At 35.3% G+C, this 26,500-nt stretch overlaps 1 protein-coding gene across 1 annotated transcript in view; it reads right to left on the bottom strand.

Moving 5' to 3' along the window:
• Positions 1–2,588: 2,588 nt before the first annotated feature.
• SPOCK3 (SPARC (osteonectin), cwcv and kazal like domains proteoglycan 3) overlaps positions 2,589–26,500 on the bottom strand; it is a 221,862-nt gene continuing 197,950 nt past the window's right edge. The window contains exons 7-11 of the mRNA XM_049833886.1: positions 25,331–25,450; positions 14,041–14,262; positions 7,168–7,230; positions 5,778–5,915; positions 2,589–4,743 (exon numbers count right to left, since the gene is read on the bottom strand). Coding sequence (XP_049689843.1) covers positions 4,571–4,743; positions 5,778–5,915; positions 7,168–7,230; positions 14,041–14,262; positions 25,331–25,450 — 716 coding nt within the window. The 3' untranslated portion in view covers positions 2,589–4,570. The remainder of the gene's footprint in view (positions 4,744–5,777; positions 5,916–7,167; positions 7,231–14,040; positions 14,263–25,330; positions 25,451–26,500) is intronic.

Below are 26,500 nucleotides of genomic sequence, written 5' to 3'. Positions count from 1 at the left end.
TCAATCAGAAGCATTACAGTTACAGTAGAAGAGATCCAATCTCATCTTCTTCACAGGGACTGAAGTCCAGCCGACAACTTAATCTCACAAAAACGTGGCAGTATGTAAGCCTGTGAGGTAAATAAACCATGAAAAGGGAAAGGAATTTGAGAGTCTTCCTAAAAACGGCTATCTGATATTAACAGCAAGACCTATAGAGCACACCCTTAGTGCCTTGTGCTGGGTATAGCCCCCACTTTTACCACTGCACTTGCCTGATGAGCGGTATAACGACCCGAGTTGGAGGGATGTGTATTCATAACTTTTTTTAATTCAGCAGACTGCAGAATGTTCTGTGAGTTTACAGAGTAGCTGTGAATTCTATGGGCAGACAGGGACAGCAGGCCACCTCCCTGTCCATCTTGATTTTAACTAACAAATTTCAACCGTTTTGGCAAAAATGGTTACAGGCATGAGCACGAGTTTTGTCGATACCTTCGTCTGAAGTTTTAATCAAATTCTTCTATGGGGTCATGTAGAAGGCTGGTGAAGAGATGTAAAATGCTCTGCATTATTACAAATATTATAGCACAGAGATACTTTTTAAAAACAGGCTCACACATTTCACTTGTAAAACTCACCTTCAAGAGGACAGACCGATATTGTGCAGTAGTGTCTTTTTCACGATTTGATTCAATTAGCATCTGAAACACAACAAAAAATTCAAGCAGAGATGTCATCTTTTAGGCTATGCAACTGTTTCCCATTCATGCTCTGGTTCCTGAACTTCAGAGTCATTTCTACAGCCATTGCACTGGATGACTTAACAACTTAGCAAACTGCACCCATCCTGTACGAGTACAATGACACTGTGTTCGCAGAGACCTACTCATGACAAAGGGGTACCCCATTATTTCAGCATGTCCAGTATGGTACTTGCCTTCGGGAGCAGGTTGGGCTTTTTTAAAACTTCCGATATTTTAATTTTAATTACTTACCCAGTGATAACTTGTTAAGATGGAGATTCCTCCAATCCATTATATTGTTCTTCATGTTTATCCTGATCTTTTTCTTCAAACAGAAGTTGGCGACAAACTATTTAGTGTCCATTGAACTAGCTAAAACAGAACTATGGATGGTTTCCTATTAATATGTTTAGATTAGTGGAAAAACAGTAAAAAGAATTACTGTATTTCAAATAAATTTGTGCTGCCACAGCTATATTTAAATCCAATTTTTAAAAGCTTTCAGCAATTAGAAATATACACACCATTCTAATGAAGAAACCCTGTAAATACAGATTTTAAAAATTTCCTATGAAGCATGAAATTAATCCACTTTCTGATAAACTTTTATTATTCTACCTGGGCACTGGATTCTTTAATAATAAAAGAAATCCAGTTCTTGTCCATGTGCACAAAACAAGTAAAAATTTTCCTACTATCTTTATGGTCCATCTTCCTCAGTCTTGTAAAATGATCCAATTTTTGTACACGCAAACTAACGATGCTAACTCATTTGCTTTTAAACTAGGCATATCTATGTGGCTTGACCTTGGAAGACTACATAATAATTGATTTCATTGAACTTGGTATTCCTTACTTTTCACTGAATCTGAGAATTATAATTCCACACATTCTCAGCAGAGCCCAAGGATTAATCACTGTGTCTGAAAATCTTCAAATTCATATCAGTATCTTTGCATATTTATATGTACATATATATGTGCACAATTATAAGATCAAGAAAAAACAACAACAAATGACAGTGACACTGTAAAAATAATGAATCTTAAAATCAAGGACTCCCTACTGCTTTCTGCCTGACTGTACTCCTAAGGACATACCTCTGTGCAAATTTTTGGATATGACAGAAAGAAGGAAAAAGCTTCTGAAGTGTTTAGTTATTTAGTGATTTTATATTATCAGCCTTTACCTTTATTTGTTCTACCTGCTCCTAATTTCATGCATTTCTTTGATGCCACAGTGAAGCAGTTTCTATTTCATTTGGTATCATGAAAGCAAATCAACCCCTTAATATTAATCCATAGAGAAAATTACCTTTTTTTTTAAAAAAAAAAGAAAGGGTGTTTTCAAAGGAATCCTCACACTATCAATCTCTTCTCTGGCTTTTACTCATGAATGAGAAACAATTCAAGTGTTTGTTGTTGCTGTTTTAGTTTTGGACCACAAAAATTCTTCAAAATAACCCTGAATCTCCATTGTCACTGTTCTTTAGTAAATTTAGCTATCTTGATTTACTTCTGACTTTATGATAGGTAGCTTTGATACTCAGGGACTAAAATCCACGCCTATTCCCTCCTTTTCTAGTTCAGTGGGGAATTTTCAGGAAAGAAATAATATAAACTTCTTTTGTGCTCTTCTGCATGACAGTTCATTTTAGAATGGTCTTCATACTGTAATCCCATTAGGCTAAACACATTATGAATTCTCTTTCCATACTTTTAATTCTCCCAATATCACAAGTTTTAATGACATCCATTTTTAGTTTGTCATCTAATGACCATTTGTCACATCAGAAAAAACCCCCACAACAGTACTTGCTACATCAGCCAATAATGACAACATTTTTTTCTTTAGCTTCTTTATTTAAAATCAGTTAATATATCAGTTAATTTCAGCCATAAGAAACTGTTCTCTGATAAAATCCCACTATATTGGAATGGTAAACTCTTAACTACTTTTATTTAAGAAAATAATACAACTATGTCCCACAGGTTATGATGGAGTTTAAAAAGAAATATCTCTTTCTTTACTATGTAATGGAGACAATGTCATAGAAGTACATAACAAAGCTATAGAAAATTCAGGAAAATACAGAAAAATAAAAGCTCCCTATGGGTTATGCCTTAGTCAAAAATTCTTTACTGGAAATAAAACATTAATAAGTGGCTTTATACAAATAAATATATATTATAATATGTGAAATGTATCTGAAACATGAATTCTTCCTGTTTCAAAATTTCAAAATATGCAAAAAGTCAAAATGATGGGCTATACTGGCCAAAGGTTGGTTACAAGAGTCTTTATTTTGCAAACTATACAGAAACAGTTAAAAAAGAAAATGCATTATACTTTTCAATATTACATAGGGAAAACATTAAATTTAGTACTTAATGTGTAGAAATTAATTCAAATAAGAAACTGATTTTCCTTTTGATTAATGATGGGAAACCAGTGATCCAATTTTGAAATTATAGAACCTGTAGTATTACATTATACAGGTCACGTCAATTTTATTGTGGGCAAAAAGCAATAGATATGACATGAACAAAGATGGTGGAGTCCCAAAATGTCTACACAATTAATTAACATGCTAACATAAATACAGTGATTAAAGTAATTTTCTCTACAGTCAAATCTTAAGTGCTACTCTACACAATAATTATAATCTAGTCCACATGGTAATTACATAACAATAGGAAAAAAATTAAAATAACCCATATTCTTCATTCCAGCAGCAGTACCTATACTGGTATTAATTTGGTAATTGGGTGTGCTTAGCTATTGCCTAACATCCTATACTGGTATGCATGCTAAAACCTCTCTATTTCTATTTTGCAAGGCACCTTTACAATACGCTAAGTTTCTGCACTAGTAACAGAAAACAACATGAATTAAGATAAAGATGCAAAACTACTTCCTGAATTAAGAAAATAAAAAGTATCATTATACATTTATTAAAAACTACCTTGGGGCAAGTGCCAATACTCTGAAATACACTCATGTATAAAGGTAATATAATTTTAAGCAAATTTTTTCCCCATGGAAAATATTTTACGCTAATCTGATTAGAGAGAAATACAGAGAAACAACAAAGGGTGAAGCAATGTTTGAGTAAATAATGATAAAGCCTGTATGACCTTGACGTGAACAAAAAAATCTTAAAAAAGGACAAGAAAACTTTAGAATTACAGAATTGGTGCTTGTCCATGCTACTGCTTTTGAAAAATCCTCTCAATAACCTAGCCATTTCCTAGTAAAAAAACATAACTACAAATGCAAACACAAAGGAGGACTTTGCTTTATTTTTCCCTCCTGATAATTTTTCTCCATACCTTTGGTTAATTAAAGGCTGGCGAGATCCTACTCGTGCACCAATGTTTTTCTACTGTAATACATTTTTGATTTATTAAATGGACACTTTGCAAAGCCCGCAGGGCCTAAAACACTGACAGAACTAAAGTTAAGTTACAGTATGTGTTCTGAAGAGGACATGCACAGTTCCAAGTAAGGGCCAGTACCTTTTCACTGGAGTTTTAAAGAGACTGGTTGTCTTTATAGTGTGTTTTGCACATTTATGTTTTCAGTAGCACATAACATTTCTTTCCTCAGGCTAGACTTCCAATGTGTTTTCTTCAGCGCAAAGGCATTTAAAAACTCAAAAGCACATAATATAATTATTTTTATTTAAACAAAACTAGTCTATGACTCCAGTTGCAATGTTTGAAATAATCATACAAAATATACATGTTTGTTAGAATCCTTTTGATCTTGGAGAGCAAAGGGATTTTATGAAATGTCATCTTGTGGATTTTAGAAAGGTACAATTCATGAACCCCCTAATATCATCAAATATATCCATCATGATCATCGTCATCATCAACATCATCATCTCCTTCATCTTCATCATCATCTTCAATTTCATCTTCATCATTCATTATTTCATCTTCGTCATCTTCATCATCTGTCCATTCATGGAAATCGCCAGAGGCAAAATCACCTGAAGTCTCTAAATCAATAGCTAAAAAGGTATGATAGTTATAGAAAAGACACACAAGATACACTACATATTTATAGTATGATATACATAAGCATATAAAAGGCACACCAGAATTTTTAGTTTCAGGACAATTACTTATTTTAAACTATACAGTGTGACTTAGAAATAAAACACAATACAAAAATTTTTTTGTCTTACAAGAAAACCACTTCAATAAGGATTAATTTCTCAATGTTAACAAAGGAGACAAATTTTATGGATTTGTAGAAAGAACTGTAATGAGTGTCAGGAACAAGTGAAAGATATTTAAGTCCAACTTACAAATGACAATAAGGACTACTGATAATATCCACTGTCTATTGGTCAGTTCTTACATATTATCTTGAACTATTTAGAACTGTCCATTTATCTAGAAGGGATCCTGGATTAGATGGACAACAGGCCTGAGCTTGCAAGTCAAATATGGTTTTAAATTTACCCTTTGTTTCAGGCTATGTTCTTTTGTTGCAGAAGAAGTGGAAAGGAGTAATGTAGGACTTTTTTTTTTTAAAAAAAAAAGGAAATTTTTTTTTGCCATTTTTTGTATCTGGGGCATCAAAGAAAGGTGACATGGGAATTTTTGGAAGAAGTTGCACAGTGCTGCAGGGAAGGGAAAAATAAGGGAAGATTTAATGTGCTAGGAACTTCTCGCAATTCCCTCAAATATAAATTGAAAAATATGTCAAACTGAATTCACTACCATGCTGATTACCCAAAGGGATTTATTTCATCAAGCATTTTGGGGCTTGTCTAATGTTGCTTTAGATAATTAATTTTCCCTAGGTTTATATACACTATGCCAAGCACATATATGAGGTTTATTAATAGCTGACACAGTGATAGGAGTTGCAAAAAATAATGAAGTAATAACAATAAAAAATTATAATTTGTTATTTTTTGTTTCCAAATCCATGAGTTGGGCCCCACATCTGCTCTTACTGAAGAAATTTAATCTGGTTGGTAATCAAAGGGAATAACAACTCTAAACCAAATGCTACAAAGGCTTCTTAACTTACCACATTCTGCCACACCATTTGTTCTGGATCCTGTTACTTCATTACCGTATCTGTCAACACACCAGCACTGCCCTACGCTTCCATGGCACTGACTTGGTTTGTAATACCCATCTTCATCACATAAGGGGATGTACTGCCCTGTGATATATAAATATTGAATAAGAATATTAAAAACCGCCTCTTGGCCAATGTAACAATTATAGCAGAAAGTAACTTCCTTTTGCTTTTTCCTCATTCCAGACTTTACACTGGTTGGTTTACTATTACTAAATTCAGTTAAGCAGAAAATGACTGAATATGTCAAATGTGGGAGGAAAAATAACACGTATCAGTCTTGGACTGATTTCAAGAAATAAAGTGACCAATCCCCCTTTAACTTTTTCATTGATCCTGTGATACATATTCCTTACTCCCTGAACATCTCAGTCAAGATCTTTGCTGTGTTCTGGGGACAAAGTTCAAATGTAGCACCCAGCCCTGAATGGGATGTTCTATAACCTGTGGAGTACAAACAAGTCTGAATAGTGAGGGCCAGGCTTCCTGGACTAACGAACTATCTGCTACAAGGCTTAGGAGCTATTTTTATTTAATACATATTTTACAGTTCATTTAGTTATCTACTAATATTTAATTCCCTCACCACAGAAGACAAATGCAGTGTAACGCACCAATTTTATCAACAGCAAATGTAAAAAATGAATGAAATTTGCATTTATATGCAAAGTACCTAGTCAAATTAGTCTCTAAGCCAAAAGGATTCCCCACCAAGAGTACAAGAGACACAATCAAGAACTTGTGAGGCAGTGACTTGCCCAAGGCTGAATAATCCACTGTTTTTCATTTGGAACAAACAGAGACTTTTTGAAATAAACATAAAAAGTAGACAAACCACTATGAACAAAACATTCATATGAAAGCATTTTGAAGTGTATAGTTGTTGTTAGAAATACAGTTGTAGCAGAAATACAGTTTTTACTACATTGGGCCAAGCCTTTTATTGCCACTTTTATACAGTGGCTAACAGTAAAATGAAGATTTTACATTTCAGTAATACTGATACAATATAAACTGATTCAAGACAAAGATTTCAATTACTTAAAGAATATTACAGGTAAAGGATCAGCAGAGATACTAATTTAGGAGTGCCTTAGACTGTCCCTTCTATAACTGTAAAAACGTACCTTCTATTAGGGTAATAAAACAGATGTAATATCTTTTGGTAGGTAAGGTAATAAACCTAAGTTTAATAGCTTTCAAAAATTTCATAAATTTTGTTGCTGGAATTTACTGCGGTCTATCTTTGTTGGATTAATATTGATTTTATGTTGCTGTTTCTCTAGGGTTATTTATGTAAGCAATAAAACCTTCAAAAGAATGATCTATGGCTCACCTAGGAGCTTCTTTCCTCCTTGCTGCTTCTGAATGTTGGCGAGTTCTGTCTGGCAAGGTGGGTCTAAAATTACATAAAAAATGTTAAACAGATTACACTGTATCTAGGAAAGAAAGCATATGACTAAGTTTTCACAGTTTGCTATATCCTAAGGTAACTCTAACTACTGACCTTAAGAAACACACCCATCCTGCATTAGTAGTCATGTTCTAAGCTCTGAAATGAAAGAATTACTGCACCTTGCTATAGCTCCAGAATTATGAATTAGAGCACCACCATGGATTTGTGAGAAGGCCACTCCCAGTTAACCCAGCTGTAAGTAAGCATCTAGTCACTAGGCTGGAGGATCGAGGAATGCTAGACCAAAATATTAACTCTATCACACCCTATTTTATCAGTCTACAGAAATCAGAGTGTGACTGTGAAGCTTGCCTCATATATTAGTTAGAAACAGGATGGCTCTTTGAATTCTTTCCCTTTTGTTCCTGTTAGAAGTCATGTTCAAGTTTCATATTTCATGTACTACACTAAGAAAATAAGAATTTTCTCCACTGAAGTCTGCAACTTGTGATTCTATTGCAACAATTTAAGACTGAATCCCATGGGTACAGAGCCCCATGTCCAGCAAACTGAGTTAGAAACAGTGGCTGAAATTTAGATGGCTTTAATAGGCAGAACAGGTATTAAAATTCAGTTTTCCATTCTTCAGAGTTATAGCTTACTCCAGTTCTAAATCATCTAATTTTCTACTGTCTACAAAAGCAAGTCACAGTATGCCCCGTGAATGGGAAGGAAATAAGATGTGAATGTGTATACGTTACTGATGAGTAAGTGAAAGAATCAAAGTCAACAAAGTACTAATCTCTGAACACTGATATTGCATACAACATTAGACTGTTAGCACAAAGGCATTTCTCAGTCTGAATCCACGGTAGCATTACTGAGTTTACTCGCATGTGTCTTCAGCTTATACCCTTCCCAGACGATATTCTGATAATATCTCACTAAAATCTCACATTCTATGAATAGTAAATGCATTTTCCATTTTAGCAGACTCTGATTATTTAGAATACATCTTTGCCATGAATTAACTCAAGGCTCCCTTCTGAAATATAGTGAAACGACGTTTTTTCCACGCAAGCAGAAAAAAATCTTCTGAGCTAGTTTAAAGATGAGTAGGACTGGCCTAGCTTCTTGATGAAGCACACAGTTAGACCAGAACCCGGTCACTGTGTAGGGCAATGGGTAGGCAAAAATCACTTGAGTGGTGATAGTCCAAAGCAGCCTTTCCTGAATTCCTCCTAAAGGAAAACAAGAGTGCTCACCCTTTTAGCCAGCTGAGAGCAGCACAAGATGCACAAAGGAGTGCAGGAACACCAAGAAGACATTATAATACATGGAGGTGCCTTTCTTGTAGAAATGTTCAAACTCTTATGACAAATGCCTAGATGAACTGGGGATCAAAAATATATTTCTGTTGAACACAGAGCCTCTTTCTTGGCTGCCATAGCCTAGATATACCAATAGGCCTTTGGTATTATTCATGAGCTCTTATCTAACAGAGTAAATAGAAACTGGAGGACAATAATAACCCCTTACTGACAGCAGGCTGTTAATTTCTCTTGGCTTTACACTTTAAATGCTTTTTACATATCCCATACTTTTAAAGAAGCTTATAAATGAGTGGCCTTGACTGGTGGGCCAGGTTTTCACACTAAATCTATAATGATTCTTTCTAGAGTGAAGGCCTCAAAAATAGGCTCTACTTTTAAAATACTGTTCACAGGAGTCTTAATGCCAGAACAAATTTTCAAGAGATGTCTTTCCAGACAACCAAGCCATTTTCTGTGTGTGCTCTTGAAAACTACGGGGACATGACATCATTGGGTGGGTACTGGGTTTTAAGTATTTAGTCTTTGAGTATTTGCTGAGGCTATATGAAGTTTTACATTTCTTGTTGTAAGAGATGCTTTGGATGATCATGCTCACTATTATGCCAGAGATGTTCATTACCTTTCAGAACTAAGGTTTCTGTCTTTCCTGGTATTTAAAGACTTAAGCTCTTAATTGTACAGCATTCTGAGGATCACTTATTTCTTAAACCAAAGGTATTTGCAATTAATCAGTAATCTAAAAAATTATAGTCATTTATGCATGCAAGTGCCACAGGCTAGAAGGATCTAGAATTGTGGTGGATTTGGCAGTGTTAGGTTAACAGTTGGACTTGATGATCTTAAAGGTCCTTTCCAACCTAAATGATTCTATTCTTTTCTATTCTATCTTTCAAAGAAGATGGAAAATATGCTGAAGGAGAAGAACTAGTCAAATAGGAAAAATACACGTATTTTGTTCTGTAGAAAAAAATCCTAAATTAGAAACACAAAGTTGCACACATGAGCACTAACATGTGGAAATGTAAAAATGATGGACTATGCCTAAAGAAAAAAATCTTCATTTACAGCTATAAATCTTTGGTGGTATAATTACAAAAAGGAATTCCACTAACCAAAAGGTAACAAGGCAATATGAGAAAGTTACTTACCCAAAACTCTCTTCTTCTCAGAAGCTAGGTCTTCAAGATTCACACTTAAGCTTTGCTTCTCAGGATAAAAGCAGCAAAAACTCTTAACAATACTAAATCACTCTGGTGCTTAAAACTGTCAAAGAGAATGGCAGGCTAGAAGTTCAACCAATTCCTTTTGGTCCACAGCATATCCTTTTTCCTCTCTCCCCAGATCATAACGCTTCCCTCTTTATATTCCAGTTAGTTCCCGAGATTGGAAAAGCTTTCTTTTAGATTTCTGAACTTATTTCAATAAAAAAAGCAGTGTCACTGGACCACTTTTGGGACTCTTGAGCCAAGGAGAAGAAATTCCTTTACAAAAATCAGTGTGGTGGCTTCCTTTGAAATAGAAATGAATCTGACATCAGCCTTTCTGGTAATCTGAATACAAATAAGAGACCTAATCCTCTTCATCCTTAATTTACTTCCACAGATGTGGCAGGAATTGTCTGACAATATCACTGCATTGTTATGGTGATTCATGAACCACTTAGCAACCATCCACAGTTCTTCAGTGATCAAAGTACTGATGTACACCAGAGTATCCCATGTTATTAATACCGGCCTTTGAGACTTCAATATTCAGTTGTGTCAAGAGGTGCTGCAAAGCTGGTATGATTAAGCTTTGATTTACCACAAAGAGGCACATTAACAGAGCAATGGGAGTAAAACTGGTAGATTTGACAAAGAATGTCTAGGATTTTTAACAGATGTGCCTCAAGAAGCTGCCACCCACACAGTGAACCTCCAGCTTTCACAGATTCTCCATCTTATTCAATTACAAAATAGTGATTTTCCATCTATCAGGTCGATAATATTTGGCAGAGCACCTTAGCTTCTGGCACTGCAGATTAGGCTGCCATGTTGTGCCTTGCCTGTGCTTGGGTTCAAGTATTATAATTGTTCTTGGACAACCAAGGCTTGAACTTTAAGGATTTGAACCATCAATACTGAACTTCACGAAATCTTTCTGGGGACCTCAATTACGTGTTAAGGCACATTACACTTTTCTTTAGAACCATCTACAAATATATTTGAAGTCCTGCAATCTGAAAAGACTGATTAACAAATCACTACAATTATCATTATTCCGTAAGATGGACTACTTTTAAAGTCATAAAGATGTCTTCCAGCCTTGACAGACAGAAGAGCCTGTAAGAAAAAGCCATCTAGAAAAGTGCTGGACTAACAGATCCATGCAGAGGCCTGCAGTAAAGAAATACTTAGGTGCTAAGCATTAACATTCCCAGCAAAATTCAGTACTCTCCTACTCTAAAGCAGTAATGCAAAAAACCCAAGGGTGTAATAATGATGAAATATCGGCAGAAAGAAACTCAACCTGTAAAAAGGCCAACACTGCAAGTGCCTCAGCATTTAGATAAGCACTAAAGAGTTAAGCTAGCATCAAACAACTAAGAAAGTAAGTTCAGAAGATGAGCACTGAAGCACTTGCATGAAATGTAGCTGAAACTAGAGGCGGCCAAAGTGTACAGGAAGACTTGCAAAGAGCACTGGAAAAGTGCAGATTTTGAAGTACTGCAGAAATGCATTACAGTGTCTTGGATGTACCTCAGAAATACCAAACTACACTTAAAGCAGAATAAGGCCAAGACAAAATGCAATAAGCACCACTGAGCCGTACATAAGTGTTTAAGCATTAGTCAAGGCAGGACAGATCTTTTTCTGAGCAACAAACACCTGACTTAAGTATTCATAAGAAGTTGCTTATATTGACTAGAAGTTGTGAGTAATGTGCAGTAATGGGTCTAGTGTACTGTAATACATCATGACAGAACTCAAGCAGAAAGAAAGAATGAGAAGAGTTGCAAGTACTTGTCTGATCCTGGCAGTCTTGAACTGTGAAGCTAAGATCAAAGAGGAAGAGGGCTTCTCAGATAACGACTCAAGCAAATACTAAGTATTTTATAAAAGCACAATGGAATTTCTATCCCAGTATGATACACATTGTTGACTGAATTTTGTATTCACTTTGAACATTGTTGATCAACAGCAGTGCCGTAAAACTGTAGATCTGCCCAGAAAACACCCACTAAGCTCAATGAATAGAGAGCGCTGTCTACATGGCTTGAAGCATTCTGTTAATATCAACTTATTTTAGTAAATGTCAGAAAGAAGCCACTGAATTTCTCTACCTAGCCATCTCTTTGCTATTAATAGTAAAGTTCTAGTTAAAGATCTTATTTACATTGTTCAATCAAGTAAAACATAACCAAACATAAACATATTACAAGGTTTAGCATACCACTGCAAATTATGAACAGAGAATTCAGTGGGTCACTAATACACTAGGCGGTTAGCACTCACAGTTGTGCAAGAGCTAATAATAAGATGTGACAAAAGAATACTACAAGCTTTTTTTCCTCCTTACATCTTCAAAAAAGAAGGAGACCATAGATTTTGTTGACAGTGTTAATTTGGAGGGATAGAGTGCATGTTTAATGTGCAAGGATTGCCAAAACTCGGATTTCACCTCATTTACAAAGTTGAGGATACAACTTTTTTTGCTGTATGCTCAAACACACTGTGGTATCACAAGCTATCTAATCTGTTTTAAATCAGCACCTTATCACACCACCATGGTCAAGACAGTGAGGAAACTGGTGAAAAAGGAAGAAAAGCTTGATGATGTTGGATTCTTCAATGGGGAGAATCTGTGTCACTGAAAGCTGGATCCCAGATTTTCAGCCTGCAGGGTACCATTAATATAGTTCACCAGTGTTTAGATAAGTCTTTACGATACCATCCTTGGGTTCTAGCAGTACACTGAGTAAATACTTTAGACAAATAGAATTTATAGCCTAGAGAATGCAAAAGTACTTGAAACTAATCTGTGGAAGTGCTTTCTTAATCTCCTGGTTATGCTCTACACAACTTATATGAAATTGGTAGAAGAGCCTTGGACCATACTAGGCCACATGTTATGTGTTGTACTTTCTCTGACAATTGAAAAGAATTATGCTGCCCTCTAAAGAGTTAGGGTGTTTACATATTAAGCTGAAATGATTGTGGTGGGGTTTTTTTTTATTTTGAAGACAACCAAACAAAAAATGTTATGTTCTTTACTTTAAGAACTACTTTACTTCTGGGATGTGCTATTTTTCTTTTGCTAATTTTGTTAGCAGTACATGCACGCTTATACAAATAAAAGCCAAAATATTGTTCTACTGTAAAACAAACAAGGTGTTTTGAAAGATTAAATGTTAACTTTTTAACTAACGTTACCAAAGAAAAGAAGTCTGCTATTCAGTATGTATCTACAGAAGTACAGCTTTATTTTTGTTCAGATTTACATCTGGCAGATGTGGCATGAATCTTTATTTCCACAGAAATCAGAGTCAAACCATGGATGCTGCGTGCTAATGGGAATTTATCAGGAGAGTTTTAAGGGCACAACTGAGATTTAAAAACTGATATTAAAATTTTCAGAATGCCTGAACTGAGTTTGTGAACTTTTCACCAAATCAGTCTTATCTCCTCTGCTGGCAGTAGAAATTTGGACCCTGGCTGCTATTTATCCCTTTGAAAATCTCCCTCACGTTAGTAAGAAAAATGAAGGGGCAATTCCGTCCAGTTTCAGCCAATATTTAATAAGTAAATTCTTTGATTCATTACAACTAGTTTGATTATATAATTTATGTGATGCCTTACCTAGATCTAAAATTGTTATATGATCCTCAGGAAAATAATGCTTAAGGTTGTGTTTATTTGTTTAACGAAATCACATCAGGACATTAACAAGAGATTCATCTAGACAGTAAAAAATCAATTGGTTTTAAATCCAAATGACTGGAAATAACTTTATCCATAATGTTCATTCAGTTATTTTAATAGGCTCACAAAATGGAACATTAAAATGCCCTACTTCAGCAATAAAAAAGTTTATTTTATAATGTAGGTGAAGTAGATTGGGAAAGAAATAATTTAAGTAATTTTGTTCTTTATTTTGGTCTCTTTCCTCTGCATACTTACTGGAAGTTGGCATGAGAAACAATATTGCTGTAAAAGCATTAGACACTCTTGCACTTTATTTAGAATCTTTGAATTTCTAGCAAGCCTTTCCATTTAGCTTGGGTTGTTTCTTTGGGTTCTTTTCCCTGGTTTTTTTTGTTTTGGTTTTTTTTTTAACTTCATTTTAGGTATTCACAATAGGTCAAAAACCTTAACACAAATTCACGGTACAGCATTTAAGAGTCTGTAGTTCACTGTAATCTTCTTACTATGTTAAAAAAAGATAAAGCACTACAAAAAAGGTCAATCATATACATATGCAGGTTGTTCTCATCTTTTACCTTGCTGTCTTTGGAAGCAGTAGCACCACTCATTGTTTGATATCAAACTGTCCTTGTATGTGTCACAAGAATTGAAGAACGCCCTGGTGCATGGTTCATTCTTGTCAAGGTAAATGCTTCCAAGTTCTGACTGGTCCAACAACAGGTCATAGTTCGTATCAAGCCTGTTAAACATCCAGCCAAGGGAGTCTTTGCAAATTGGCAAAATGCTGGTATCAAATCCTAAGAGGAAAAAAAAATGAATTAAAAAATTGTGTATCAGGAAAGATCTAGCAGCTGCTGAGCTCAGCCACCACAAAAGAATGCTGCATCATGGAAATTGCTCCAGCAGTACATAGATACAGTACTTAAACAGTGTATGCTATTGAAGTACTATGTATAAATTATATGTCAGCTTCATTTTAAAAAATGATTAAATTAACCTGCTAAAAAAATTAATCCCACCATCAGTCTCAAAGCATTTAGAAATATGAGTTTTCTTGTCAAACATTATACCTATAGCACACACAGTATAATAAATGTTCTACATTGATTTCCTAGAAAATAATTCTGTTGAGGAATTTTAGTGATATTATAAATCAGGAGACTGAAGCTTAAGTGGTTTTGCAATGTTTACAGAACTAAGAAGAGAATAAATTCCACGTAACTTGTTGGAGTCCATTTTTTTTCTTCCTGTAACATATACTCAATTCTATGAAAAAGGTACACAATACTTAGCCTCAGCAATGCCTTGGAAGTTATGATATTTTATCTTTACCTGAAGTACTTTATATCTTGGAGAAGGCCATGGAAAAGATGATTGCTAAGAGCAGCTGGCTGCCAGTATCAGAGCTACTAATAGAGCTTACAACTTCCTAAATTGTTGCTTGGAAAAAGGGCCATCAGGAACAGGCTGAGTTAATTATTCCTGTAGCCAGAGGTCAGACCTCATGTTTGTTTTTCCTGCATCAACTGTAAAGTACATGTAGACTTTCATATGGACATGGATGGGAAATTCAGAAACTGCTAGGCCTCTTGCCTATGTAGAAGATGTGAATTGCATTTGATATACACACACACACACACACGCATTTTTTCCTGTTCATGTGCTATGGGTTGTACCACAGTCTTATGGTGCATGTGGCTAGGCAGTTGAGTATACATCCTAATACAGAACAAGGTTTAGTGCTGCTAAATACTATTCTTCTAAAAACTTTTAAGCTAAAACTGAGCACTGAAAAAATGAGATTCATGAATATGCCTATAGAAAAGTTGACATAAGAGCACACAGGAATTCCCAGTTTCTACTGCTGTTAAAATCAAGCCTGCCTGCCTTAGCTGTTGTTCTGAAAACAATAAAGAAATCTGGAAAGTGTTTCTTTCATGTAAAAACAGGTCAACTTGGATAACTTAGTAATCAGGTTTAGAAATTAGTAATTTACCTTTAGATACATATAATGTGGAAATATCCATGCTATGGTAGAACAACCATTTCAGAAAGGAAAAGAAAACTGATAGCACCAAAAACTCCCCATGGAAATCAGACAACCACATAAACTCCCCTTCCCCAGAAATCCTAAATTAACTATGACTTTTTATCAGGGCAGTCTCATTTTTTCTTGCTCCCTGTTGATCTGCCACATTCATTATTATTCCTGCTTGACAGAAAGAAAAGAAAAAAGCAAAAAATAAAGTAAGCCATTTGATATTTATGAAACTTTTTGATGTGTTCAACACAAAAACATAGCCAGGCATTCAACTAATGGTCTCTCTCTTCCTTTCTCTCCAGCCCCTAATAAAACGTCAAGACAAAACAACTTATTTTTTTGTGGATTAGGAAGAGCAGAGAGAGACAGGACCTGACTGAATGAATAAGGATATATAGCAGATATGCTATTCAACTTTATTGGTAAAAGACATCAAAATTATTTAACAGGTGTTTCCGATTTGAAAAATTCTGGAAGGTTCCACCACCTTAAAACATTTTGTCTAAGGATGAATGTTCAGTATAACTTTATTTACCTCTAAGGCTCTGTTCCTGACAGCCTCTTAACACTTCCCAGATACTTCTCTTTTGTCTGCTAGTCCTGCTTTTAGCTAGAGATCCTCATCAAGACCTTGGATTCAGAAAAGGGCCGATGTGAAACATACTGTTTCCTATCCTGCCTTTTGTGTACCTGCATGAAGGGAGTAATTATTCTTGTGCTCACAAAATTTTTCCGAATTTGGCATTTTGGCCAGCTCACCAAACTGTAAGACAAGTTGCAGAAAAACAACAACCATGAGGAGACAGATTTTAATGAATAAGATGCCAGCTAGAAGTGAATGTAAAATAAAAGCCCTTTAAAGGTGTATTCAGGGACAGATCTTGTGGGCCAAAGTAGATCATTGTAGCTAATTCATCTGCATGTGGAATTTTAAGCCTAAATTTATTGAAAGAGGCATCACTTTCAAGCTTGGGACAAAGTATTTTTAAATTAGAATTTGTGGTCCATGCTGGAAAACTCACATCATTAAGTACTCTGTATTTTAGGACACTAGAAGCTAGTGTTATGTATTTAATAAACTCTACTAAGGAAAAAGGAAAAAAAAACCCCAAACACCTGCTTATTTTATTTCTCTCAGCCAGTTTCAAATTTTACTCTAAAAAGAAATAAATTTACCTGAAGAATAGTGAAAGACCACTGAACATTTCAAAGGTTTTATGCATCACTAAATTAAAGTTGGAATGATATTATATAACTGCAGATGATTTTATCCCCATTTTTTTTTCTTGATTCCCCAGGCATTAGCTTGTGAATTGAGTCCATCCTCTATTACCATTTCTCCTTTTTTTCTCACTTCTTTCTATATAGCTTTTAGATTTTTAAAAAGTGTGTCTAACAGTGATGTCCCACTGGATTTTTATCTATTACATTTGTCCTACTTAAGGGCAGAGCTTGAAATTAAAACATTTGCATTGGAGTCAGCAATATCATTAAAAACCAGATGATTTTATTACAGATCACTGATATCAACAGGAAAACACCAGAAAAATGTTATTATGTTCTAATGTTTTCTATAAATCAAGTTAAAGTTCAACATAACTGTGGTTTAGAATTTAAATATAGCGTTTGAAGTCTGGTATTTATGATATACGCTTCCTAGTAAACAGAAATATATTACAACTGGGACATCAGAATTAATAAACCTACTTCAAACAATAATATCTCATATAAGAAACTTTTTTTGTTATTTCCAAGTCTGAAAAATAAAGTTGACATATATTAAAGCTGTCACAACCTATCTATTAAATAGCATCATATACTGGAGAAAAAGCACTATGGGTCATGAGGTCTAGCTTTCTACTAAAAATAATGGTTTGATGTAATATTTTCAAAAACTATCATGCTTTTTACCTGGAAAGTAGTTTATGTTTCTTTTTTTCAGAATTTGCTTCTGACGTAGTTTGCATTTTTATTTACAGTCCAGGTATATTTGTTGTCGTTTTTTGCTATTTTTTTTAGTTCTTTCTCTTCCCTGGTATTTACAATTTTAGTGTTTTAAATAGAGAAAATCACGTATCTTCTTAGTTTTCATTTGGCTTGTTTCACCAAGCCAAACTCTTTCATGACCATCAGTCACAAATTGCTGAAGTATTTCAGAGGTAAGCCAGGCACATGTTTACAGAGACAAAAGCAGCTTTGTTTGATCTAAAATGGAGCAGGCCACCTCCTCCACAACTGCCACACCACAAAAAGATCATCACCTCAGTTCCATGATTGTATTATAAACCCTTAAGAGGTTACTGTTGTAAAGGGAAGTTCTTAGTTCAATTTTATGGAACCTTTAAGGAACTGTCTAAAGATTATGGAAGGTGCTTTCTCTGTGCAATGACTTTCTTCCTCTACCATAATATTAATAAAATAATACAGGTGTCACTCTTGAAGGTGATATAATTGAGAAAAAGAGTCAGGAAAGCACTTAAGTACATACCTACAGTTTAACATCTGCTAACATGGTTTGACACGTGAGAGGGTCAGGTCATACAGAACGAAGAATCACAAAATCACCAGGTGACCTAGAACTAGGAAATTAATTGCCCAAATCACAGACTACAGATATTATCACTTTGACTACCAACCAGAATGCTGTTCTTCGACATTTTTCACAGCTGTGACACAAAACAAAAAGCAGAAGGTAAAGGGGGAAAATTAGTATAGTTGAAGGATAGTAATTTATTCTTGATTAAGTACTGGGGCATTAGAATGAGGGGAGCAAAAATTGCTGCTCAGATGTCTACATCATGAAAGAAGACTTTCTCCTTCTCTCATTTTAACCACTTATTTGAAATCTATTTCCATATACCATAATGAAATGAGCTTTTATGCAGCTATTTCTGAACATTGTCTAAAAAAATGTGAAGTACCAGCTTAAGCTCTTTTCCTCAGTCAAAACAATCCCAAGGGAAATATTATTGAGAAATATTCCCCTCCTCTATGGCTTACACACTAGCATTCAAAACATTTCCTCAAAAGGAAACCAACCGAAATGCTCCTCTGTTTCCGATTATTTCTCAGGGGAGAATCTCAACTCTTAGTAAATATAATCTGCTTTTCAAGGTAAAACTATTGTTTGCCTGCTTATTAAGCTCATAAGTAATAAATCCTTGCATACATTGAGGAAGATAGCTTTTGACGTTATGTGGAAATCAAAACAGCATACATACATATGGCTCACATAATGCATTATATAAAACTGTTTGTCTAATATGCCAAGAGAAGTAAACTACATGATTCTTTCCAATACCAGTATACTGTCCAGTACAATAAAAGACGCTGGCAAATCATACACGTGAATAAACACACATGCACTCTGCTAGAGTCCTGCCTGCCATCTAGACCATGGCTTTTACTTGTTCAGTGTGCAAGCCGCATAGCAAGAAGGTTTTCACTTGTGATGGATTTGTCTAGTATTTTGGCTATCAGAAAATCTTCAGTTAACAGCATCTCACAGCTGGGGCTGACCATGTACAAGCTGGGAACAAGTTTTCCTTCCTAATGTAGTTTTATCAGGAGAGACCTGAGCATGAATGACTGAAGAGCGGACTAAGCAGACGTGAACGCTTTCCGTCGTATTTGCTGTTCACAAAAGTGCTGACCTAGCTGAGACTCATCTGGCTCCATACTAGCCCAAGAAGGAGACAGCATTAGGCATGACGTTCTCTGTCACCTGTCTGAAGTTGTACTATATTCCTGCTCACTACGATTACATAGATCAGAGCGGAGGCTGGGTTAGGGCAAGACACGGGGAAGGTACCAAAGGTCTTACAATGAACCTCAGATAACTGGTTCTCATTTTACAGAAAAAGGTACAAGGGAAAGAAATTGCATCCTGAAGTCTCTCCTTTTCCAGAATGCGTTTTAGAGAATTTTAGGGCCGGGGGAGGCGGTGAGTGAATCAAGATGAATCCTGTTGCTGGAGGCTACAGGTTTGCTGATAGATTGACAGTTCAGATGAAATGTATTCTGTGGGACACCAGACTGACCATTTTATTAATAGGAGTCACTGTTAAGGAAAAGTAGAAGATACCTGAAGAGGGACAAATTGAATAAAATGCTACAATAAACATCTGCATATGTTACATTCTGTATAAGGATAATTCTGTACAAAAGATTGAGTCCAAACAAACTTCAGTCAACAATACTGATTTAGTTGATTCAAGGTCTTAATTCTAAGTAAAGATGGATTAAGTTAAAATTCTTGTTCAGAATTACTTCTAGGCTGGATTTCTTCTTCAAGATTCTTGTGTTAAGGATGCCTGGGTTTACACAACGTTACACATGCAGAAAGTAATTGGAAGAACGTTTCCAGCAAATTAGAACTATCGTTCAGGTTGCCAGCCTGCACAGCCTTGCGGTACAGCTTACAGGACATTTTCTGAGATAATCTCAGGAAGTAGCCAAATTCTCAGGCAGTCAGCATTTTCAAGACATCAAAAATGATGTTTAAAACGGCAATTCTTTTTATCTCTAATAACTATACAATGACTGTATGGGAGAGTACTGACAGGAGTAAGCAGAAACTTACTGTGTTCTGCTTGCAAGTTCTGTCTGTACGTTAGGGTTTCCAAATATGCTTCATCAATGAAGATCAGGGAAATTTAATTTATCTCTGCATAATGTCAGCTGTGCCTCTTCATCAATAAGGAACTTAGGATAGTCAGAATTAAGTAAAAACCTCCAAGCAAAAATCTGAAATTGTTAACTTTATTTACCCTTTTCTATACAAAATTGGTCTTTTCCTGTTGCGTGTTTGTAAGGGTATTTGGCAATTTTAGTGTAATAATATCTCACCATGCTACTTCTAGACAAGCCAATTATAAGTAATTTTCTTTCAGACTTCTTGTATTTTTCTGTTATTTTCAAAATTGTTAGTGTATTAGAGTCCAAATAATCAGACTAGTCCCAAGCCATAAGAAGATTCTCTATTACCTTTGGCCTCTGGTCTTTCATCTTCTAACATGACAAGGCGCACAAGTATCCTTCAGAAATAGACTGCCTGTTAGTAGAAATATTTGTGGGACTACAGTATTTTTTGTGCTTTGCATTTGATACATTCATTGCCTAGAGTTTTATCATACAAAATTAATACAGAAATAGAACAAATATTTTAAAAGACTTTAAACAGGTACATAAAATCTCACTTAATTTTTCAACTCCTTATTTCCCCATCCACAAGGCAATAATAATAATGGGGTGTTATTGTAGTATGGGGGTAAAGTATCCTTTTCCCCTTTGTGTCATCTATTTAGACCACAAATGGCCTGAGGACAAGATTTAAGTGTTTATATAGCATTTATAGTAATGATACTTCCAGACACATGCAAACTGAATACATCTGGACACAAAAGGGATCTTGGAAATAAACCCCTATTAATTATTTGAAATATTCTAGTCTGCATTACTAATAAGATTCAGCTTTGGAAAAAAGCGTCAGGTGAACAAAAGTATGCAACTCTTGTAAAAACACAACAATGGAGGCACCTTACATTTTTAACTTGTTACCAGCATATCGATGGCTCTAGAAGAACAACTTAAATACTACTGTTTGGTTTGTTTAGAAATAATATTAATGATCGTACAGTTCAACATGGACTATTTAATAGCCGGAACAACTCTGAAAAGCACCAGCAAGGCACTATAAACTTGCACCACATCTACCTTGGTCAGAAGGACTGTGCCCAAGCCTTTTAATAAATCCTGTCCCAAGTGCCACCAGAGGGACTGAAATATGAAAAATCCTAAATGCAAACAGACAACCAGAAAGGATGTCACAAATTGCTTTTTTAAATGCAGAATGATTACTCAGTGAGGAACTCTATGACAAGAATAAAGGACAGCCTGGGGGAAAAGATGCCAGAACAGATTTTTAACTCCCCAAGCGTAATGAACAACGCCAGAGACCTGCTAGAATAATTAGGACTCTGAAAGGGGAAGCTGCATTCAGGTGGCTTTTTGTTGTAACTGTTGTTCTCTACAGATCACTAAGTCTCATGTGCTAAGTTTAAGGTTGTTATACATGATTAAGAAGTTCTTTGCAAGATTTATTTCTAGGTGTAGCTCTCAGACATCTCTAAATAGGGGCTGGACTCCCTGGTATACTTAAAAATTAATGTGCCTGATGTCTTGGACCTACTACAACCTTGGAGGTTAGCTTTGAGGGATTTGATATGTGGTACTACTCAAGAGCTTAGCTCTAGAAGAACAGTTTTAAGAATTTCTTAATGGTATTAGAAAGGACATTACCATGTTGAATGGTTAGCATTATTTTTGTTTCTTTATGTTTTTACAGGGACATAGTGACTTAGTATTTTCTTCTAAACCACAGACATGTTAATTTCTCATAAGATACAGTATCATTTGGTGCCTCAAATGAGAAATTTTGAAGTTCAGAAATGTACATACCAGAAAACCGATATATTTGCACTAATGAAACCAGTTTTTAAACAATTTTTTCATCCACAAATCCACAAATGAAAGAAAACTACTGATCGTACATTCATCACCTTCTGTCTATAGATGGACTGTCTTTTTGCAGTAGCCTGTCAAATTAATTCAATCAAGTAACTATTGGCTATTTATAAAATCAAGTAAATATTGCACAAATAGGATCTTTTATATTTGAAAGCAATTTTTTTTCACAGATATATGTTATTTGAGTAACTGACCACAGTACTAAAACACTAGACTCTAATCAGTTATTGTTCAAATGTTTTTGTGAAACACTGTGGGTTTTGTCGAAAAACTCTTTTTTTTAAAGAGAAAAAGAAAAGAAGATGGGAAAAACTGAATGTCTCACATGTAACCATTTCCTACAATTTGATTTGCTTTGCTTTAGTAAAAAGAAAATAAACATGCCAAAGCCCATCATCAAACTTTCATGTTTACCTCCTAGCATTTCTGTAACAAATAGCAAACTTTTCAACATTCTTGTACCAACAGTACCTCTATTTTAAGGTTGATGAGGTATAACTCTTTGAAACAGAAAATCTAATTTAAAACCAGCATAGTAATCAATGAATATTTTGTACAACATTCTAGCTGTTTAGGATTAATTTGTGGTACCTTGTTACAAGTGCAATTCAAACATTTCTGACAGCACCATGTACACAGCAAATTTTAAGTCAGTAGTACACTGAAACCAGATTTTTCCACACAGATTATATTTCCTTACCTGTTGATGAAAAAGACCCCTGAAAAGCCTATTCTTAGCCATTCAAATCAACTCTTGATTCTCTCTCTCAAAAAACGGATAGGGTAGGATCCAGTCTAACTTGTGCCTAAAATTTGAGGTACCTCCTAAAGTACGTGTGAATTCTTTATATTGTCAAAGGAGAGAACTTCATGACTTTGAAGGCTTCCAAAAGGATATTCTGAAAACTGGGCCAGAAACCCATTTTTTTCCCCTCAATTGGAACAATTCTATTTGTAAAGATCCTCATCTGAAGGCTTTTAAAGGCAAATACATCTCTCTACCTGCCTTAGAAAGATTCCATCACTAGCTCAGGTTAGGTGGAAAAGATCCCACAGACCCCAAAACTTTGGAGGAAGCTAATCAGAATGAGACCATAACATTTTCTGCAGAAGAGCTCCTCATGCTCACAGACCTCACAGACCAAAGTGCTTCATGCAATTGAACAATCTGTTCTAAAAATACCCACATATCTCACAACTGCTTTGGTCTACATAATCTAAGCAGATGCCTATTATCTTCAGTATTGTACATGAAGTGCCAAAACATGAACATTTAGGATGTACTAGATGTAAAATCAACATTAGGTAGACACCACTCAATCTTACAGGTGTTGCTAAAGTTATAGTAAGTGACCATTGATGTTTGAAAACAAACCAACCAGTTTGGATTACAGAACATATTACTAGGTCCAAAAATTGACAAGGTCCCAAAATCCACAACACTCCTGCATTTTTAGTCACACATTAAAATCCTAGATCTTAAGCCTAAATACAGTCCTTGACTGCATGTCAGTGAGTATAATATATCCACATACACATCATGATACAAATATCTGTCTCAGGTATAGATACTACGTCTTATCAATGACACCTGTGTGCTTAAGGAAAAAAAGCCAAGGAAAATATCTAAGGGAAAAATCTCACCCTCTTAAGAACTCTGTGCTTGCACTATGTTTCAATGTATTCGGAGTATTAATTATGAATTTTACATTCCTGTATTACATAGAACTGAATTACTTGAAACACTGACTTTTTATTTGTATGCTGTAGTACTTGCTAGCTGTACAGTTGCTTCTTTTATCATTGCCCAAATTTCTTTTTGAACTTTTACTGTATTATCAGGCTTCCAAAAAAGCTGTGCTGCATTTTTGACCTTACTTATTCAGCATGTTACCCTCAACAAAGTGAGTATTCAGCAAGAAACAGGACCCTATGCAGTGTTTCAGCTGACCTTTAACTGAGTGATAAGCTAACACTAGCTGTATTATTAGATACTTTTTATTTGTTACTATACAATAAATGCTTACTTAAGAGCTGCAAACTTTGTATTTCTGTTGTTTTTGTTACTGGATGAGAAGCAGATCACATGCCAGTTATGGGCACCAACCAGAATGTAAATTGGAAATCTATGTTTTTAAATGTGTTTTTTTCAATATCAATAAAAAGTGACATTACTGTATTACTACCTTACCTCAGAAACATTTTTTGTCAATGTTAAGAGAAATATTCCCAGATAACACAGAATCATCTTTAATTCATTGTGTTTTACAGAATTATTCATATTTCCTTGGCATGAAAAATCACACAAAGAAATTACATTTCCAATTAAATGAAATAAATGGATTTCTTGAAAAAAGAAAAAGTAATGCTACAAATAGCAATCAAACAAAAGCTAAAAAAAAAAAATAAAAAATCACAAGTACTTAAAAAGTTAATAATGAAGGAAGTAAGCTAAGCAGCCAGTGGTGGCCAAGTTCTGTGAAACAAACTCTGGAGGAATTCATAGCTTGTTCTTCATGTTAATGAAAGGTAAAGTTTTAACGGCTTAAGGAATCTAATTTTACTCTCCTTCACGGTGGGACATCACTCTTGAAACTATTACTGCACACTTCAATTGCTATTTTAAATAAGCCCTTTGATAATTACATTTTAAAACTTTACTACCTTCCACAACAAAAAACCTATTTAAATATTTGAGAGGGTTAAAAACAAATTATGCCCCCTACTGTTTCCACTTCATTAGTACTCCTCAGTCTTTTCCAATTTGAAGAATATCCTTGAAAATTCCTTTTTACTTCCAAGCTTCTTTTCCATGTGTTTTTCCATACCAGCACCCACAGTGGCATCAACTAGCAACAATGGGTCACACATAACTACAGCTCCTGTACATTGTTTCTTAGGGCTGGCCATTCAGCAACTCACTTTTCTCTATGGAAAAGTTGCTCAAAATCCCTATTTGATTGTTTTGTTTTGTCTCCTTATATAGCAGCTGATTATCAAGCTCTACCAAATAGACAATTTGATAGCATTCACAAACGAAAGCATTGCGAATGGTAGCTGCCATACATTCTTACAAACAAGAGTGCTCCCAAGTAACACTGAAAGTTTAATGTGAACATCTTATATCAGTACTAAGGCATAAATAAGAAATTAGCTTTAGAAAAGCACAAAGTTATGGTTTCATACACATGCCTATTTAAAGCACATGAGAATAAGGCAAGTCTTAGCAATGGAAATACAAAAGCACAGAAAAGTATCAAAGAGAACATCAAAAAAGATAAGTAGAAATCTCTTACTGGTTCTTTCAGGCCTTTGAACAATCCTAGTCTTCTTATTCTGAATTCCACTTTCATGAAGTGCCTTAAACCAGTCTCTCAATCTGTTTGCCACCTCCCTGAATTCCAGGTCACTGCACACTGAAAAACAAAATGCGGAGCTGTTTAATATTTTTCTCCTGGGTGTGGAACAGTACTTTTCAAACTATGCTAAAAAAAAGGTAAAATATATAAAATAATATGAACATATATGTTCCGCAGTTTTCTTCAATTCATAAAGTTCAGTTTCATTACTTAGCTATGCCTTCAAAACCTAATTAAGGTCCTCCTAAATAAATGCCTGATGTGTAAAGCAATTATAGAATTGTATATATCTAGAAATTAAAAACATCCTTTGCGAACTACTAGAAAAAGTTCTAGCACAGATATTTTCACATCTTACTGTAGAAGAAGCTGTATGGCGGACATTCTCATGACAGTCTTTTGGAGTTTCATTTCTACGTTCATTAAGGCAAGAGTAACGAAAGCCCTACCAGAACAAGTTGGAGATACAGTTGTGATTTAGGCAGATAATGCAGGAACACCCAGTTTGCTTTCCTATGCTGAAGCATGAAAAGAGGCAATAGGGTTGACGAAGTGTTTCAAGTATGTCCTGAAAGCTTATTTCATTGAACGTAGTTTTACAAGCCAACACTCGTAAGCACCTTACTGCAAACAAGCAACCGTACAGCCGCTTGGTGACAGAAAGGATGGCTTCTTTGACCAGAAACAGCAAAGGTAGAAAAAGCACGCAAGGCCAAAGAGACCATCTGTAGCACCAAGAGCAGCAGACTAGCAGCAGACTGGCTGAAGTGTTGTACAGTGCTGGTAATTGGTAGCGAAGCCAGCAGCAGAAGCAGATAAGAGATGTGCAGTGAGGAGCCCTATTCACCTTCACTATTAAGCTGCTCGAGAAGACAAAAAAAAGGCATGCTTGGAGCAAGCAGACAGCCCTTCCAGAACTCTTGTTTTCCTATTTCATGTGTTTGAGAGAAGCTGGGAGAAGAGAAGAGAAATAACAGAATCTGGAAGATGACAAAAGCAGGAAAGGCACTGCATAAATGCTTCCCTAGGTAACAAAATACCTTCCACTGCCCTTGAAAACAGTCACCACTTCCAAATCAGGATTGTTTTCCAGGTCTACCAGTAACT

Source organism: Accipiter gentilis, chromosome 3 (assembly GCF_929443795.1).
Source record: "Accipiter gentilis chromosome 3, bAccGen1.1, whole genome shotgun sequence".
In the NCBI taxonomy this organism is placed as follows: Eukaryota; Metazoa; Chordata; class Aves; order Accipitriformes; family Accipitridae; genus Astur; species Astur gentilis.
The sequence above is the reverse complement of the archived record's forward strand: the minus strand, read 5'-3'. Positions and strand labels throughout refer to the sequence as shown.